The sequence below is a fragment of the Xyrauchen texanus genome, chromosome 38, assembly GCF_025860055.1.
Source record: "Xyrauchen texanus isolate HMW12.3.18 chromosome 38, RBS_HiC_50CHRs, whole genome shotgun sequence".
NCBI classification, from domain to species: Eukaryota; Metazoa; Chordata; class Actinopteri; order Cypriniformes; family Catostomidae; genus Xyrauchen; species Xyrauchen texanus.
Window position 1 is genome coordinate 19,047,463 of NC_068313.1, and position 15,922 is coordinate 19,063,384.

Sequence of the window (15,922 nt, forward strand, 5' to 3'; positions counted from 1 at the left end):
GGGAAAGAAGCGTACGTCTTCACCTCAAAGGAGGGGAAAGGTGATATGCACAAAGGGCCAGCTGTCCCGAACTTACCTGTTTGTGTCTCCTAATAACACATGGGATGAAACTGGCTCAACCGTGAGGATGTAAAACCTTGCAAAGGTGTTAGGTGTTGTCCAGCCCGCTGCTAAACAGATGTCTGCTAAAGAGGCACCGTTGGTCAAAGCCCAAGCCGCTACGCCCCTGGTAAAATGGGCATGCAGTCCAGCAGGGGGCGGCACGTGCTGGGCATGATATGCCATATCGATGGCATCAACAACCTAGTGAGCGATCCTCTGTTTGGTAGACAGTGCTTCCCTTCCGCTGTCTACCAAAGCAGACCAAGAGCTGCTCGGAGCTTCTCAAGCTCTGTTTGCGATCCAAATAGATGCGAAAAGCACACACCAGAAACGGCAACGCTAAGGCTGGGTCTGCCTCCTCCTGGGGCAGTGCTTGCAGGTTCACCACCTGATCCCTGGATGGAGTCGTGGGAACCTTGGGACCCAATTGGGGTCTCAAGACGAAATGAGAGTAATCTGGACCAAACTGTAGGCACGGTTCGCTGACAGAGAACGCCTACCCTCTTGATGGAGGTGAGTGCCGTCAGGAGGGCAGTCTTCAAAGAGAGCACATTTAACTCAGCTGACTCTAGGGGCTCAAATTGAGCTCCCCGTGGGCCTAGAAGGACCTCAGAGAGGTCCAACAAGGGAACGAGGCATGGCCGGGGGGGGTTTAACCTCATAGCCCCTCTCAGGAACCTGAGGATCAAGTCGTGCTTCCCCAAATAATTACTGTCCACTGCAGCGTAATGTGCCGATATAGCGGCCACATACACCTTCAAGGTGGAGGGGGACATCCGCTCCTCCAACCTCTCCTGCAAGAAGGAAAGCACTGTTCCGGCTGTGCATCTCTGGGGATCTTCGTGTCGGGAAGAACAACACTTAGCGAACAGACGCCACTTCAGGTCATACAGGTGCCTCATTGAGGGGGCCCTGGCCTGAGTGATCGTGTCTACCACTGCAGATCCGTCCCTGAGAAAGAAGGTCCTTCCTCAGGGGAATTTGCCAGGGAGGGGCTGTCACGAGGAGCATGAGGTCAGAGAACCAAGTTCTGGTGGGCCAAGAAGGGACCAATATGATGACCTGCTCATTGTCCTCCCTGACCTTGCACAACGTCTGTGCAAGTAGGCTCACTGGGGGAACGCATCTGTGCCGGGTGGAGCCTCGGTCAGGGCATACTAGAGCGGACAGTGGGCGGATTGGGCGGGCGAGTTGCAGCGTTCGACGAGAGCATAAACCGCCTTGGCCAACACATGCTTGCCCCAAATCAATGCAAAAAGCCTCCGCAGGGTAAGTAATACTGCCAGCAACTCGTGGCAGCTGATGTGCCAATGCAGGTGCGTGTCAGACTATGAACCAGCGGCTGCATGCCTGTTGCACATGGCACCCCAGCCACGCTTGGAGGCATCTGTCGAAATCACAACATACCTGGAGACCTGGCCTAGGGGAACTCCTGCCAGCAGGAGACCGGCACTAGCTAAAATGAACCTTTGTGTCAGCATCTTTAACAGGAGTCTGTGCAAAGTCCGGTTCAGAACTCACAGGTCCAAGATTGGACACAACCCGCCGCCTTTTATGGGTACGATGTTTGGTACCCTTCTTCATCTCGGCTTTAGGGACAGGCTCTCCGTACGCGAATATATAATTATAACTGTCTGCTACCTCAATAACTGCTATGTGCATAGAACACTATCTCATAGTATGTTATGTTTACATTTTCTTTTTGCACTACTGAGTACTGGTCGGCACTGCACTGTGTCTATTGTCCTGTTCATTGTCAGTAATTTGTTGTACTGTCCCGTACTTTGCACATGTTTGCACGTGCACTTTATATAGGTATATATAGGTATTTTATATAGGTATTTTATTTCGTTGTGTTGTCTCATGTGGTCCTGTGTTGGTCCTTTGTTGTTTTTATGTAGCACCATGGTCCTGGAGGAACGTTGTCTCGTTTTGCTGTGTACTGTACTAACTGTATATGGTTGAAATGACAATAAAAACCACTTGACTTGACTTGACTTGAATGCCGTTGAATCTGGGCGGGTGCCTGGCAAACTGAATCACATAGCCGAGTCGGACAGTCTTGATCAGCCACCGCGACGGGTTGGGGAGCATGAGCCACGGCCCCAAGCTCCGTGTGAGTGGGACCAAGGGAACAATTGTGTCGGACGTACCGGCAGGCAGGACCTTATGACAGGGTGGAGCCTGAGGTGCCACTTGTGACTGTACCCCGTGGAGGCAACTACATCGGGGATGGAATTGTGTCACAGCTGGGCGTACGGGGCATGGGACCTGCACCCGGGGAACAAACCTGCCAAAAAGAAACGGTGCCCTGTGGTTGTGAAAACAACGGCCATGCGAACTGAGTGTAGGGCCCAGAAAGTACGGAAACTGCTCTTTTCTTGATAAGGTGGTACCGCATCCCTCCTTTTATTCCTGTATGTCCGGGGGAGTGGCATGCAAATTCTACTTGCCAATTTCCAAAAATGGGCCTTTTCTCAAAAGATCGGAGATGAATGGCGCTCCCAAGAGCGACACCTAGAGTCACTTCATCGACACAACGTATACTGAGTGACAGAAGAGGAAAGAATATTTCAGCTCATAGGTCCATAAGTGAATGGGTTCCAAAAAAAATTTTGCTTCAAAATTCAAATAAAGGGAGCATAAAAGTAATCCATATGACGCCAGTAGTTACATCCATGTGCTCAGACACAATATGATTGGTGTTGGTGAGAAACAGATCAATATTTAAGTCATTTTTAAAATCAAGTATCCTCCCTGCGCAGTAGGGGGCGATATGCATGTGAATCACCAAAAACAGAAGAAGAATATAAAAGTGAAAGGGGAGATTGACTGAGCAGGGAGGAGAATTTATAGTACAAATGAATTAAATATGTACCTTTTTCTCACCCACACCTATTATATCACTTCTGAAGATATGGATTTAACCACCTGTCGTCTGGAGTACTTTTATGTTGCCCTTATGTGGATTTTGGAGCTGCAAATATCTGATCAACATTCACTTGTATAGAATGGATCTACAGAGCCAAGATATTCTTCTAAAAATCTTAATTTGTGTTCAGCAGAGTAAAGAAAGTTTTACACATCTGGGATGTCATAAGGGAGATGTAATTCATGACAGAATTTTCCTTTTTCATTAAAGGGTAGTTGAGCCCAAAATGAAAAATCTGTCATCATTTACATCATTATCTACTTTGCCCTCATTTTGCATCAAATCTTTATAACTTTCTTTCTTCAGTGGAACACAAAAAGGGAGATGTTAGCCAGTATTCAGTGCATAATTTTTCCATAAATTGAATGCTGTCTGAGGCTGTAATTCTGCCCAACATCTCCCTCAGGAACAAGTATGACTTTCTTTCTTTTGTGATTAAATGATAGCTAACTTTTCATTTCTTTGTTCTTGACAACGAGTAGATTTGTTATCTCTTGAATACTGTATTTCAATACTACATTAAACAAACACTTTGAACGTGAAACATTTTCTAAAAAATGGTTATCCAAGCAGATTTAGTTAATTAAATGTTTCTAATTACTCTGTTTATCATTTAACTGTTCTGATTACAACTTATTTGCATGCAGCCAGTTAGAAAATGTGTATTTTACACTGTGCATTATCCCCACCCTATAACAGATTAAGCATTGTTTTATTCCAGATATACCAAACACTTGCTCCAAAGCTGGATTGTTCCCACATGGTGTCTCAAGATTGCTGTCGTCAATTTTATTTCTTATCCTCCAAGAGATTTACTTCTAAAACCAAAATCTTTCTCTGTTTAAAACCAAATGATGAGTGCTATGTGTATATATATATATATATATATATATATATATATATATATATATATATATATATATATATATATATATATATATATATTAAGCACTGTGAAATTGAAGATAAAAATAAATGTAAAAAAATTACATTAACCCACATACAGAATAACACATCTTCAGCATGATCTGGTGAACCTTCCTGTGTTTTTACAGTACACTATCAATAATTGTTTAGTCAGATTGACACAGTAAAACTGATTAGACTTTAGATTTTAGATTTTTTTTTTTTAGTAAAAACAAAATTAAACCTATCATACACTAATAATATTATCTAAAATATGCATACAACACTCCCATGTCATTAAAATGCAGCTTTTATTCTGTTCAATTTTCTTATTGGAATAGCTCAAGAGTTACTTCCTACACAAAATTGCATAATCTTGTTCTCCTGTCATGGGATCCGGGCCCAATCCAGCGTTTTCATCAGAGCTGAATATATTTGATATATATAGAAAGAAACATATTAACACAAACTTGAAATCGATTAATTTGTATATTTCCAATTTATAAACCTGAACTAGATTTGCATAGTACACATCTTAACAAGGTAAGGCCACATTAAAAGACTCTTATTATATTTTCTTATTACAAAAACGACTCCATAGAAAATGTGTACGTCTACCTTGAAGAGTTTGAGTTTTCATCCTCGTGTTAGTGTCTGGAACACAATAAATTGGGTCGTATTTAAAAGGTCACCCTCGTATGTCAAGATTCTCGAGCATGCACATTCTTGATGCTTTCGCCGCGTCACGGTGATGCATATTAATTAGGTTATGCACTATAGAAGATTGTTTTAAATTGCCTGTTTGATAAATAGTCATTCCTGATGACAAATTCAAGTGCTCAAATAAATATTTCACACAATTAAAACGATAACTTCATCTCTAAATCTGCTACTATCTGCAGTGGGATATTGTTAGCTTGTGGTAAAATATATCAATTGTCTCCCCACTGTGCGAACTTCGGTACATTTTTGTCTTTTTCATTTTAGTTTTTTCGATCATTTTGGCTGTAATGCCAACGGCATAAATTTTGCCAGAGGTGTGTATTTTTGGGGGCAATTTTGATATTTCAACCTCAGTTCCTTTAATACATCTATAATACACTGTGAACACAAAATAGTTACACTCAGGACTGAAATGTCCCCATTGAAACCACTTCTATGATATTATGCTTTAATTCCGGAACCCAGAGAATTTTTTATATTTTCCACCAGATGGTGCCATTTTTCTCACGTTTAGCCTATGGAGCAATTAAATGCTTTTTTCCTATTTTGTGTGTGTGTGTGTGTGTGTGTGTGTGTGTGTGTGTGTGTGTGTGTGTGTGTGAAAAACAGCATTATATAAACAAACTGACATTTAAAGGGTTCAAATCCTGAAAATTTATTAATATTTGGTAGTTATTATCAGGACTGAAGTCAGTAAAAGTGGAAAATGGCAGTTTTTTGACGTGGACATTTTTGTCCTCTACGGACCTCTGAGTAACTCTTTTAAGTTGACGCACAAGGGTTATTATAAGCTCACAGGTTAGTCTAGCGGTTATATTGTTAACATGATAGAGGAAGGTGACGGGTTCAAATATGCCTTTGAACTACTTTATAATTTAATAAACCAAGACTGCATCCGTACATCTGTGGATGTATATTTATTTGCGATTCGACTGGAAAGTAGTGAGAAAAGCACGTGTCTGTGTGCACGAAAGTACATTGTGTTACAGCTGTCACTCAACAGCCAATGAGCACTCGAAACATCCCAAATAACACATTATAGCACCGGTTAGCCAATTATCTGAACACACACGAAAGAAATGGAAACTCCTGCTCAAGAACTGGAAATGTTCCCAAACCCCTCTGCCCACGATTGAGAAAATACCATCCATCCGAACCACCCAAGTCATATGTGCCTTAACATGACCTTCTGTCAAAACATTACTTTACCCTAGAAACATGCATATAAGATTTTTATCATCATCAGGAAAAAAAACCCAGTTTGAAACAGGTAACAAAGACAGTAAGAGTAACAAAGACCATAACAGTAACTAAGACACAGGCTATAACAATCTGACATTACTGCAATTGAACAGGATTAACATAACCAGTTGCATAAACAACAAAACAAAAAGAACAACTTGATACACATGAGTTCATCAACTCAGCGTGACTTAAAATATTAAATGCTCTCCATCATTGATAAGTTGACAGACAAGGCGGAAGCATCAACATGAAAGCGCAAGCACGGACATTTTGTCATGAAGTTTCTAGACATAACCAATAAATTGGCCAGCAAATGTTGTAATAACGGGTGTTCGCTGTCCTTTTCTGCATATCGCGATGCCGTTTTGTGGTCCATTCTGCATAATGCGGCAGCTCATTGTTGCTTATCGCGGCCCATTCGGCATGTTTCGCAGCCAAACCATCAGTCCGCTCGGTTCTCCTGAAGGCCATTTCGCCCCTGATCAGACCAATAGTGCGTCGGCCCACCGGGAAAATGTCCGGTATGCCAGATTACCAGTCCAGCCCTGGTCACCATGCCAAACTGCAGAGCTGGCCCAAGGCATAAGTGAGCTAAGCAGCTGCTTAGGGCCCCGTGGCCACCAAGGGGCCCCCAAGTGCACATTTTTGTGGTACATTGTGTCAATGGACAATGGTAATTATACAAAAACGCAATATTAGATTTATAGTGTGCGAATAATCAAGCATTGACAATAGTCAGTCATATTGGCAGCATAGAGGGACCCCCAAATCAAATTCTGCTTAGGGCCTCATAAAGGCTTGGGCCGGCCCTGCCAAACTGTATTGTTTATTGGAATAGCCTGGTGGAATTATTTATGAAAGGCCATCTGGACTTTACCAAACAAATATATATTTTTAAATGAAGTTAAGGAAATAACTTCAAAATCATACACAGATACTACCCAGTAAATAATTGTCTTGTTAAATTTAAAAAGGATATTGATTTGAACTGTTTGAAACCTTGTTTCATTTATTTTGGCACTGTGCTCATGTAAGGACATTTTGGAAAGAAAAGTGGGGTCAATGTTATCAATTATAAATCTAGTCAAATCTTTCCAAAATTTCCTTACATGAGCACAATACCAAAATGCGTTTAGAAAACGTTATATTTGGTTTTACTACTATTCCCTCAAATAAAAGGAAAGAGTACAAGATTATAATTTTTTTTTGTTGCTAAATTTCATAGAAATGTAAGTACAGTAAAACCCAACCTTTATTTTTGGTTCTTGGAAAATAAATTCAAATATATATCAAAACAATTTTTCATTCACATAATATGAAAGCAATTAAAATATGTTTCTATATGTGAGTCTTTTAATATATTTACATAATGTTTAGCCTACCCCCTGAATCTCTCTCTCTCTCTCTCTCTCTCTATATATATATATATGTGTGTGTGTGTGTGTGTTATTGCAGTTATAACTGTACATTGACTTTGTTTGAAGCTGAATTAATAATAAAAAAAGGAACACAGCAGTGGTCTGGATGAGTGGTCTTACTAAAGTTTAAGTTCATATATACAGTTAATGTTACAGTTAATAATATGATAAACAACATCATTTTTTATTTATTTTATTAGAAACAAGCTAGCAGTATACATAGCACACAATACTACAGATATATTTTACAATAATGCAAAGACATTATATTCATTAAATAGTGCAATGGTTTTCAATGATTTGGAGTTGTTGGAGGTACAAAGAGTATTTAAATAATATTTCAAGTCTTATAGGGTTTTATAGACCTAAATTTACACTTATGTATTAAAAAACTTTGCAAGAAAAATAAATAGATCAATCAGAAAATACTAACTTTTTAAGTTATCAAAACTGTGGAAACCAAATAAAATGTCTTTATAAAACAAAGAAAAAATAGTTAAAATATAGCACAAACAAACTGATAAACAATATCATATAAAATGTCACAAAAAATCCAGCCAGCCTTTGCAGCACACTCCCTGTTTCATACGAACCACCAATCTACCGCTATTATTATAAGTATAATTGGGAGAACATGGTGATGTCGTCATGTAACGCGGAAGATCCTTTGCGCATGCGTACAACTCATCAGGACTGGGGTTTTCTCCGGGTTGTAAACAAGAACAGTAAACGGTGAGACATTAATTAATCCGTTGTTTCTTTTGCTTCTTGCTGGTGTAATTTTATGAAGATTATAGGTAGATGCAGACTGAATACGTGGTTTGTTTTAAATGTGCTTAGTTGGCTTTTAAATGCTTGCTAGATAGCAACTATAGCTAGCTAGCTAGCTATTACTTCGATTGAGACGATCAAATAAAATCTCTTTTTAAATGGATTATACATCTTCATATATGAGGCTTTTAGTTGGCTAAGTGCCTCTAAAAACAATGTTAGATTTATAAACCTTTACCATGCATTGCACAGCCAGGGGACTAAGGAGTGACTAAATAATAACTGTAAATTATTGATAGATTTGAATATTTTGCTATTGTTTGATGTTTTCTTTTGGTGCCAATGTTCATATTGCCGTTTTTCCTTTTAGTTGATCCAAGGAGGTTTGATCAATCAACTGGGAGTGAGCATTTTACCCTGTTACACACTGACTGTGGACATGAAAGGGTCGGTAGGATATATATGTATCATACAGTATTTATATAATAACATGTCAACTTTGTGAAATATCTATCTCTCTCTCTCTCTCTTTCTCATATATATATATATATATATATATATATATATATATATATATATATATATATATGCAAATAAAAGTTTATATTCATTTTTAAACAACACAATACTAATGTTTTAACTTCGGAAGAGTTCAGAAATCAATATTTGGTGGAATAACCCTGATTTTCAATCCCAGCTTTCATGCATCTTGGCATGCTCTCCACCAGTCTTTCACATTGCTGTTGGGTGACTTTATGCCACTCCTGGTGCAAAAATTCAAGCAGCTCGGCTTTGTTTGATGGCTTGTGGCCATCCATCTTCCTCTTGATCACATTGCAGAGGTTTTCAATGGGATTCAGGTCTGGAAATTGGGCTGGCCATGACAGGGTCTTGATCCGGTGGTCCTCCATCCACACCTTGAATTGACCTGGCTGTGTGCCATGGATTATTGTCCTGCTGGAAAAAACAATCCTCATAGTTGGGGAACATTGACAGAGCAGAAGGAATCAAGTTTTCTTCCAGGATGACCTTGTACGTGTGACTTGATTCATGCGTCCTTCACAAAGACGAATCTGCTCGATTCCAGCCTTGCTGAAGCACCCCCAGATCATCACTGATCCTCCACCAAATTTTACAGCAGGTTTGAAACACTGTGACTTGAAGGCCGCTCCAGGTTTCTGTCAAACCATTAGATGACCAGGTGGAGGATCAGTGATGATCTGGGGGTGCTTCAGCATGGCTGGAATCAGGCAGATTTTTCTTTGTGAAGGACGCATGAATCAAGCCACATACAAGGAATTAGCAAAATATTGTTTAAACCTATAAAGCCTGCCCAGACATATGAAATAAAAGTCAGAATGATCTTCTTTTTTTACATGGACCCATATTTTTGAACCTATAACAAAATAAAAATAAAATCCTTTTTTTTTTTTTTTTTTTTGTCATATTTGACACATCAGGCTTAAAGATCATTATCCTTATCCTTATTATACAGATTGAAGTTTATTTTATCCCATACTTGCCACACTAGCAAATCTTGTTTCTCAAGAGGACACCCTGGCCTTTTCAAAGAGATCAAATGTTTGGGAGTTTGGACATGGCAACTTCCTCTCCTTGGTCTACAGTATATAAATGAAAATCAAACATCTCTCTCTGTGGAATAATGTACATTTGTTGTTTCGGAAGGAAATTGGTACTTTATTTCACCAATGTTGCATTCAACTGATCCAAAATGGACCATCACTATTTGAAAATAGTAATTTTTTATCAAATCTAGACAGGCCCCATTTCCAGCAGCCATCACTCCAACACCTTAACCTTAAGTAATCATGCTAAATTGCTAATTTGGTATTAGAAAACACTTGCCATTATATCAAACACAGTTTAAAGCTGTTTGGTACGTTAAATTATGCTTACGATTGTCTTTGTGTTTGTTTTTGAGTTGCCACAATATGCAATATACTGGCCAATTTTAGGTCAAGAATGGCAAAAAAAGAAACAGATTTCTCTAGAAACTTGACAGTCAATCATTGTATTGAAGAATGAAGGCTATACAATGCTTGAAATTGCCAAAAAACTGAAGATTTCATACAATGGTGTACACTACAGTCTTCAAAGACAAAGGACAACTGGCTCTAACAAGGACAGAAAGAGATGTGGAAGACCAGATGTACAACTAAACAAGAGGATAAGTACATCAGAGTCTCTAGTTTGAGAAATAGACACCTCACATGTCCTCCGCTGACCGCTTCATTGAATTCTACCTGCTCAACACCAGATTTATGTACAACATCTGCTTTTGAAACTCAAGGTTAAAAGAAAAGTTTAGAGTGGGCAAATAAACACAGACATTGGACAACAGATAATTGGAATAGAGTGTTCTGGATCTGAACCCCATTGAGCTTTTGTGGGATCAGCTAGACTGTAAGTTGACAAGACATCTATGTCAAGTGCTACAGGAAGTGTGGGGTGAAATTTCACCGGAGTATCTGGACAAACTGACAGCTGGAATGCCAAAGATCTGCAAAGCTGTCATTGCTGGAGGATTTTTTGATGAGAACACTTTTAATTAGTTTAAGAAGTTCTGAATATTTTTTTCAAATTATAATAGTAATTTTTCACGTTATTAATGTCCTGATTATACATTGTGATCAGTTGAATGCCACTTTGGTAAATAAAAGTACCAGTTTCTTTCCATAAGAGCAAAATCTGTACATTATTCCAAACGTTTGGAATACTTTTGTATATTATTATTTGTTTATTTTTCAAAAAACAATTACTAACATATTTCTACATACACCATGTTTTTAGGACACTGTGTCAAGTTAAAAGCCATGGAAACTTTGAAAATCGCATTTCAAGATTCCTGTATTCTGTTGTGCTTCCTCCTAATAAATTAGCAGTTCTCATTCTGTGGTTGATGATTAATTGCATTATTTTTTTAACTCGCTATTTTCTATATAATTAATCGGACTATATGAATGCGTTAAATTGGCAGCCCTGATAAAAATACTGATAAATATCACTTTAAATATCTAAGTATTTTCAAAGCTCTGTTTTTTTGTGTGTGTGTGGTTGTATGAAGTGAATGTAACATGATTGAGAGATGTTCCTCAAAAGCATGTTGTATCAAATTTGATACACAATTGACTTTAACAAAATTATTCAACAAATACGCTTTTTGAAACATCAGTGACAATACTAACATTATTGTTACTTTTACTTTATGAAAATCAGCAAATATTTCACTGCAAAATGAAATGTGCGTCGTAACATGAAGGCGGCAAAGGTCTTTTACTTCTAGAAGAGCACAGAAACCTCCACCCGGAGGCAATAGACATCTAGTACATTGCATAAAACAGTTTTTTCAGCAAGTTTTGATTACGTTGATGGAGAGGCGTTAGAAAGTCATGAATCAATTATGATACAAACGGTATTAGAGGGTTAAAATTGATTTTGTTGGAGTATAACACTGCAGGACATATCACCGTTCCAAAAGTATTTCATGTCAGCTACCCACTTACAAACAACTGTTGTCTTAATTTTGTGCTCATCTAAAATGTTTGATTTTCAGGCAACATAAAAGTTCTGAACCTGATGTCAATGTTCCAGTCATTGAAGAAGGTATTATCAGATTAACATGATGCAGTTTTGATTCCTTCATAAAACTCAGTTTGAGAAGCGATATCTGTTTTTCTTTCAGGAGCAGTTGCCACTGCAGAGGATCCATCAGCAATCACAACTATTCAGTCTGCTTCTACATACTCCTCAGAGCAGCCGATTAAATACCTCTTCAAGACAGAGGGAGCTGGGGGGCAGGTAGGGGAGCTGTATCCTCCCACAGGGCAGGTAGGAGAGAAGGAGGGAGGGGTAGATTAAAACTCTAAAACTTGGAATTTAGTACCCCATCCATGATACAACTCCAGTTGAAGCCTCTGTAGAGTTTTCTTTCTGATCAAAAAAGTAAGTGATCTCTCTTTTTCTCTTTAGGTAGCCTAGAAAGATGAGTGGAATTCTCAAAGGTTATATATTGCAGTACATAATTCATCGTTTATGTTCTTCAGGTCACATATAGAGTAATCCAGGTTTCAGATGGAGAGCTGGAAACTCACACGGAAGGTGCAACAGCCATTAGTGTAGTGACTGGATTTCCTACTGCAACACAAGCTGTTACACAGGTAGAAACATCACTAATTGTCTGACCTGACCTAGATTAACAAAAATGCATCCGTTTCCAACTACTTTTAATGTTGTTGTTCTCCTGTTGTTCTTTTTTTATTTTTATTTTTTATTTTTTGGTGTACTGTTTTTCAGACTGTGTTCTCACACTCTGAGAGCTTAGAGGGAGATGGCACAGAAACCCATTACACTTATTACCCTCCCACAATCTCAGATGCTGCAACAGGCACTATGGTGACTGGTGTTCAGGCCTCAGATGCTCTGCTTAGTCAAAATGCTCCTGCAGGTACATCGTCAAACCTCTCAGCATTAATGATGTCCTGCTCTCAGTTGTTATTATGTGAAAGTGTTGAATGAAACAGGCTTGGTTTGATATATTGATTTGTTTTTCTGGCTCCTAATTTAGGTCAGTTGTATGTTATGATGTCCCCACAGGAGGTCCTTACTGGAGCCAACCAGAGGTCTATTGCACCTCGCACACAGCCTTACAATGCGTAATGTTGCCTTTTCCAGCCTCTCAAAAGCACGCGGCCATTCAAAACAATGAATTTTTTTTGTCAGTTATTGCTGTTTTTACATCGTTTATTTGCATTTGATTTCTTTTTAACTAGTTCTTAGTGACACTAAAAAGCATCTAGTTTCACAAGCCTGCCATGATTCTATTTTATACTACACATAAAAAATGTAGTGCATTCTAGGACTGGGTAAAAATATAGATTTTCTGATGCATAGTGATCATCATTTGAACGATATAGATTTTGAAATCCCAAGATCAATGTTTTACTATATGCGCAAATCTCTACAATGCTAGAAAATTACTCACATATGAGACTAAATTTTGCCTAAAGAAAAACGTTGAAAAAAGGTGCTCAACCAACTAAAGAGGTGGGTGCAACCAAAACAATGCCATACTTTTCGGCCACCCTCTGGGCCTTCATCAGACATCAAAAAGAAATTAATTATTGGATTGGTTTGTAATCACAAGGGATAAAAATAGTTGTAGTAACATAAATGTACAATTTGGCAGTAAATCAGAGGGTCCAAGAACTTCAAGAGATGAGAAAAGACGAGCTCAGCACAATGAAGGTAAGCTTTTCATATAATGGGAGGTGATCAGTAATCACTGTACATACTGTACAAGTTGTGTAATTTATTAGTGATTATTTATAAACTTTTAGTTGAACGAAGACGCAGAGACAAAATTAACAACTGGATTGTTCAGCTTTCAAAAACGATTCCAGACTGTACCATGGACTCCACTAAAGCAGGACAGGTGTGTGTTGGTTTTGTAAATGTAGAACTGTTCATTTGCAGTAGGAAGCATATTATGTATGATTTTTGGTGTTATGTGTGCTACAGAGTAAGGGTGGGATCCTATCAAAGGCCTGCGATTACATTCAGGAGCTGCGACAAAGTAACAGCCGGTTAGGAGATGAACTGAATAACATTGAGAGGTTAAGAATGGATAACCAGCTGTTACGTCAAGAGGTATTTATTTTATATGTAGATTTGAGGTGGAAGATAAAATATATTTCCTACATTTTTAATTGTATATCTAGCTGTTTTTAATCTCTTTCTATCTCATAGGTACAGTACATTTATGGGAATATTTGTAGAAATGTTTAGTGATAATTGATAGTTTTGTCATGTTTTTTTTTTTTAAAGTTGGAAGACTGGAAATCTAAGAATCAAATTTTGCGGAACCAGCTACGGCAGCATGGCATAGTTGCAGCAGCAAGTGCAGATTCCCAGTGAAGAATTCTAAGGCTGTTAGAACCAACTAATGATATCTAGAAGAAAAGCAGACAGTGTTTGATATGTTTTCTGTGGTTGTTTTTAGAGGCCATCAAAATTAGATTAAACAATGGATAATGCAGGACTTTGTATCCAGCATAATATAGTGATGATTCTTCACCAGGATTTTGCCTTATGTTCATATTATATTTTTCTTTATTTTTTATTTTTTTAAACATTATTGTAACTTTGCATTTGTTTTTATGTACCAGAAAAGCATGAAGGAACCTGTTCATTTTGTACATTAACTTCTAATCCTTGTGGAAGTATTTCATGTTAATTCTAATCTTTATGTTATTAATGCATTTTCACTTTACATACTTTAAGAAGGTTTGTCAATTTCATTTGTCCAAATGATGAGCATTTCAAGTAACTGCCTTTTAAATGGCAATGCCCAGCAGAGTGCTAAAATAAATAGTCAGTGAAATTAATATTCCCACTCCACTTTTCTTAACTCTTATAGAGTCATGTCTGAAAGTATTTTGAAAAGCTACAAGTGTTGACTGGAATAGAAGATAATCCTTTATATTTATATTTATGTTATATACTAAAAATGTCTTTACTGGAAGGGCTCAGACTAATATTGTAAAAGCAGCAAGATGAGGCACAATGGTCAAAGACATCCATCTAGAGCAGTGGTGTAGTCATTGTTTACTATTACCTTGTCCCTTGAAGCCAAAAACCTCCACCCATGTAGAAATGACAAGACATGTTGATGTGTTTCTGACTTTTTTTGTGACCTATTATTATTTTGGATGTTAAATCAAAGCAGTGCACATAACAAATGTGAGAAAATGGATGGAAAATGTATTTAAATAATCTAAAATGAGCCATTCATTGCAGAAGTCTCTAAAGAAGGATACATGTTTAAGGCTATTCAGTGCTTCAAGGTACTGATACATTTCAAACTTGAACTGTACAAAATGTGGAATCTTTGAATAAGGGTTTGTCAGAAAAATAAAAAAATGTTCTCTTCTAAAGTCATCTCAATGCCATATGCTTCACTGACACTATGGCAAGCCAAATGTATAAAGAATTGATAGGTGTAGGTGAGGAAAAAGTTCAATAGTTAAGTCCTTTTTTACTGTCACTCTCCACTTACACTTTTACATTCTTTTGTTTTTGGTGATTTGAATTCTTGGTGCATATCGCCACCTACTGGGCAGGGAGGAGAATTTATGGTAAAAACAGATTATTGATCTGTTTCTCACCCACACCTATTATATCAGTTCAGAATATATGGATGTAACCACTGGAGTCTTATGGGTGACTTTTATGCTTTTTTTATGTGCATGATGAGAGAATTTTCCTTCATAGGTGAACTATCCCTTTAAGCTGCCGTTTCACTGTCTGATATTCAAATACGGCTGTTGCATTTCTTCCCCTAGTGGCAGTCGTGATGAACTGTCATTTTGCTCGCAATGGATTTAGTCCATCCAAAAAAAAATAAAAAATTCTCACCCTCATGCCATCCCAGATGTGTATGAATTTCTTTCTTCTGCAGAACACAAATTAAGATTTATTTTGAAGAATATTTCAGCTCTGTTGGTCCAAAGTGAGTCAATCAATTAAAACTCGAGATATTATGTTTGCCTGCAAGTACTAATCAAACACTGAATTCATCGTTTCTTAGAGTACATGTAATGTGTTCCTAATTGAATATTCATATTAGTGGTCGACAGAAAAGGGGTTTTCATTGTACTATTCTTAAACTAGTAAACGTAAATTCAAACATTTGTTAAAATGGTTACATTTATTGTATTAGCTGTTTACTACAAAGCAGGGAAATAGAAAATGCATATTTATTGCTATGTTTGAGCTTTTACAATGGCTAAAATTTGTCTTCACATGA

General features: G+C 37.8%; 1 protein-coding gene across 4 annotated transcripts; it reads left to right on the forward strand.

The window, feature by feature from the left end:
• The first annotated feature begins 7,995 nt into the window (after positions 1 to 7,995).
• Positions 7,996 to 15,535, forward strand: LOC127631724 (upstream stimulatory factor 1-like). Of its 4 annotated transcripts, none has more exons than XM_052109978.1 (11): positions 7,996 to 8,058; positions 8,468 to 8,544; positions 11,672 to 11,721; positions 11,801 to 11,916; positions 12,162 to 12,275; positions 12,412 to 12,562; positions 12,683 to 12,770; positions 13,304 to 13,362; positions 13,455 to 13,549; positions 13,636 to 13,764; positions 13,942 to 15,535. In XM_052109978.1, exons 2-11 carry the CDS (start codon positions 8,537 to 8,539, stop codon positions 14,029 to 14,031), a joined length of 900 nt encoding a protein of 299 aa, XP_051965938.1. In that variant the 5' UTR covers positions 7,996 to 8,058; positions 8,468 to 8,536; the 3' UTR covers positions 14,032 to 15,535. The 4 variants fall into 4 exon arrangements, with proteins under 4 accessions (XP_051965938.1, XP_051965941.1, XP_051965940.1 ...); XM_052109981.1 differs by having other exon boundaries at positions 8,027 to 8,058; positions 11,801 to 11,946; XM_052109980.1 differs by having other exon boundaries at positions 8,028 to 8,058; positions 12,683 to 12,737.
• The last annotated feature ends 387 nt before the right edge of the window (positions 15,536 to 15,922 follow it).

What these genes read in the sequence shown, in the direction of transcription:
- LOC127631724 (XM_052109981.1), top strand. An exon ending in TGTTCCAGTCATTGAAGAAG is followed by an intron (nt 11,722 to 11,800) that starts GTATTATCAGAT and finishes TTTTTCTTTCAG; the next exon opens with GAGCAGTTGCCACTGCAGAG. An exon ending in TAGTCAAAATGCTCCTGCAG is followed by an intron (nt 12,563 to 12,682) that starts GTACATCGTCAA and finishes CTCCTAATTTAG; the next exon opens with GTCAGTTGTATGTTATGATG.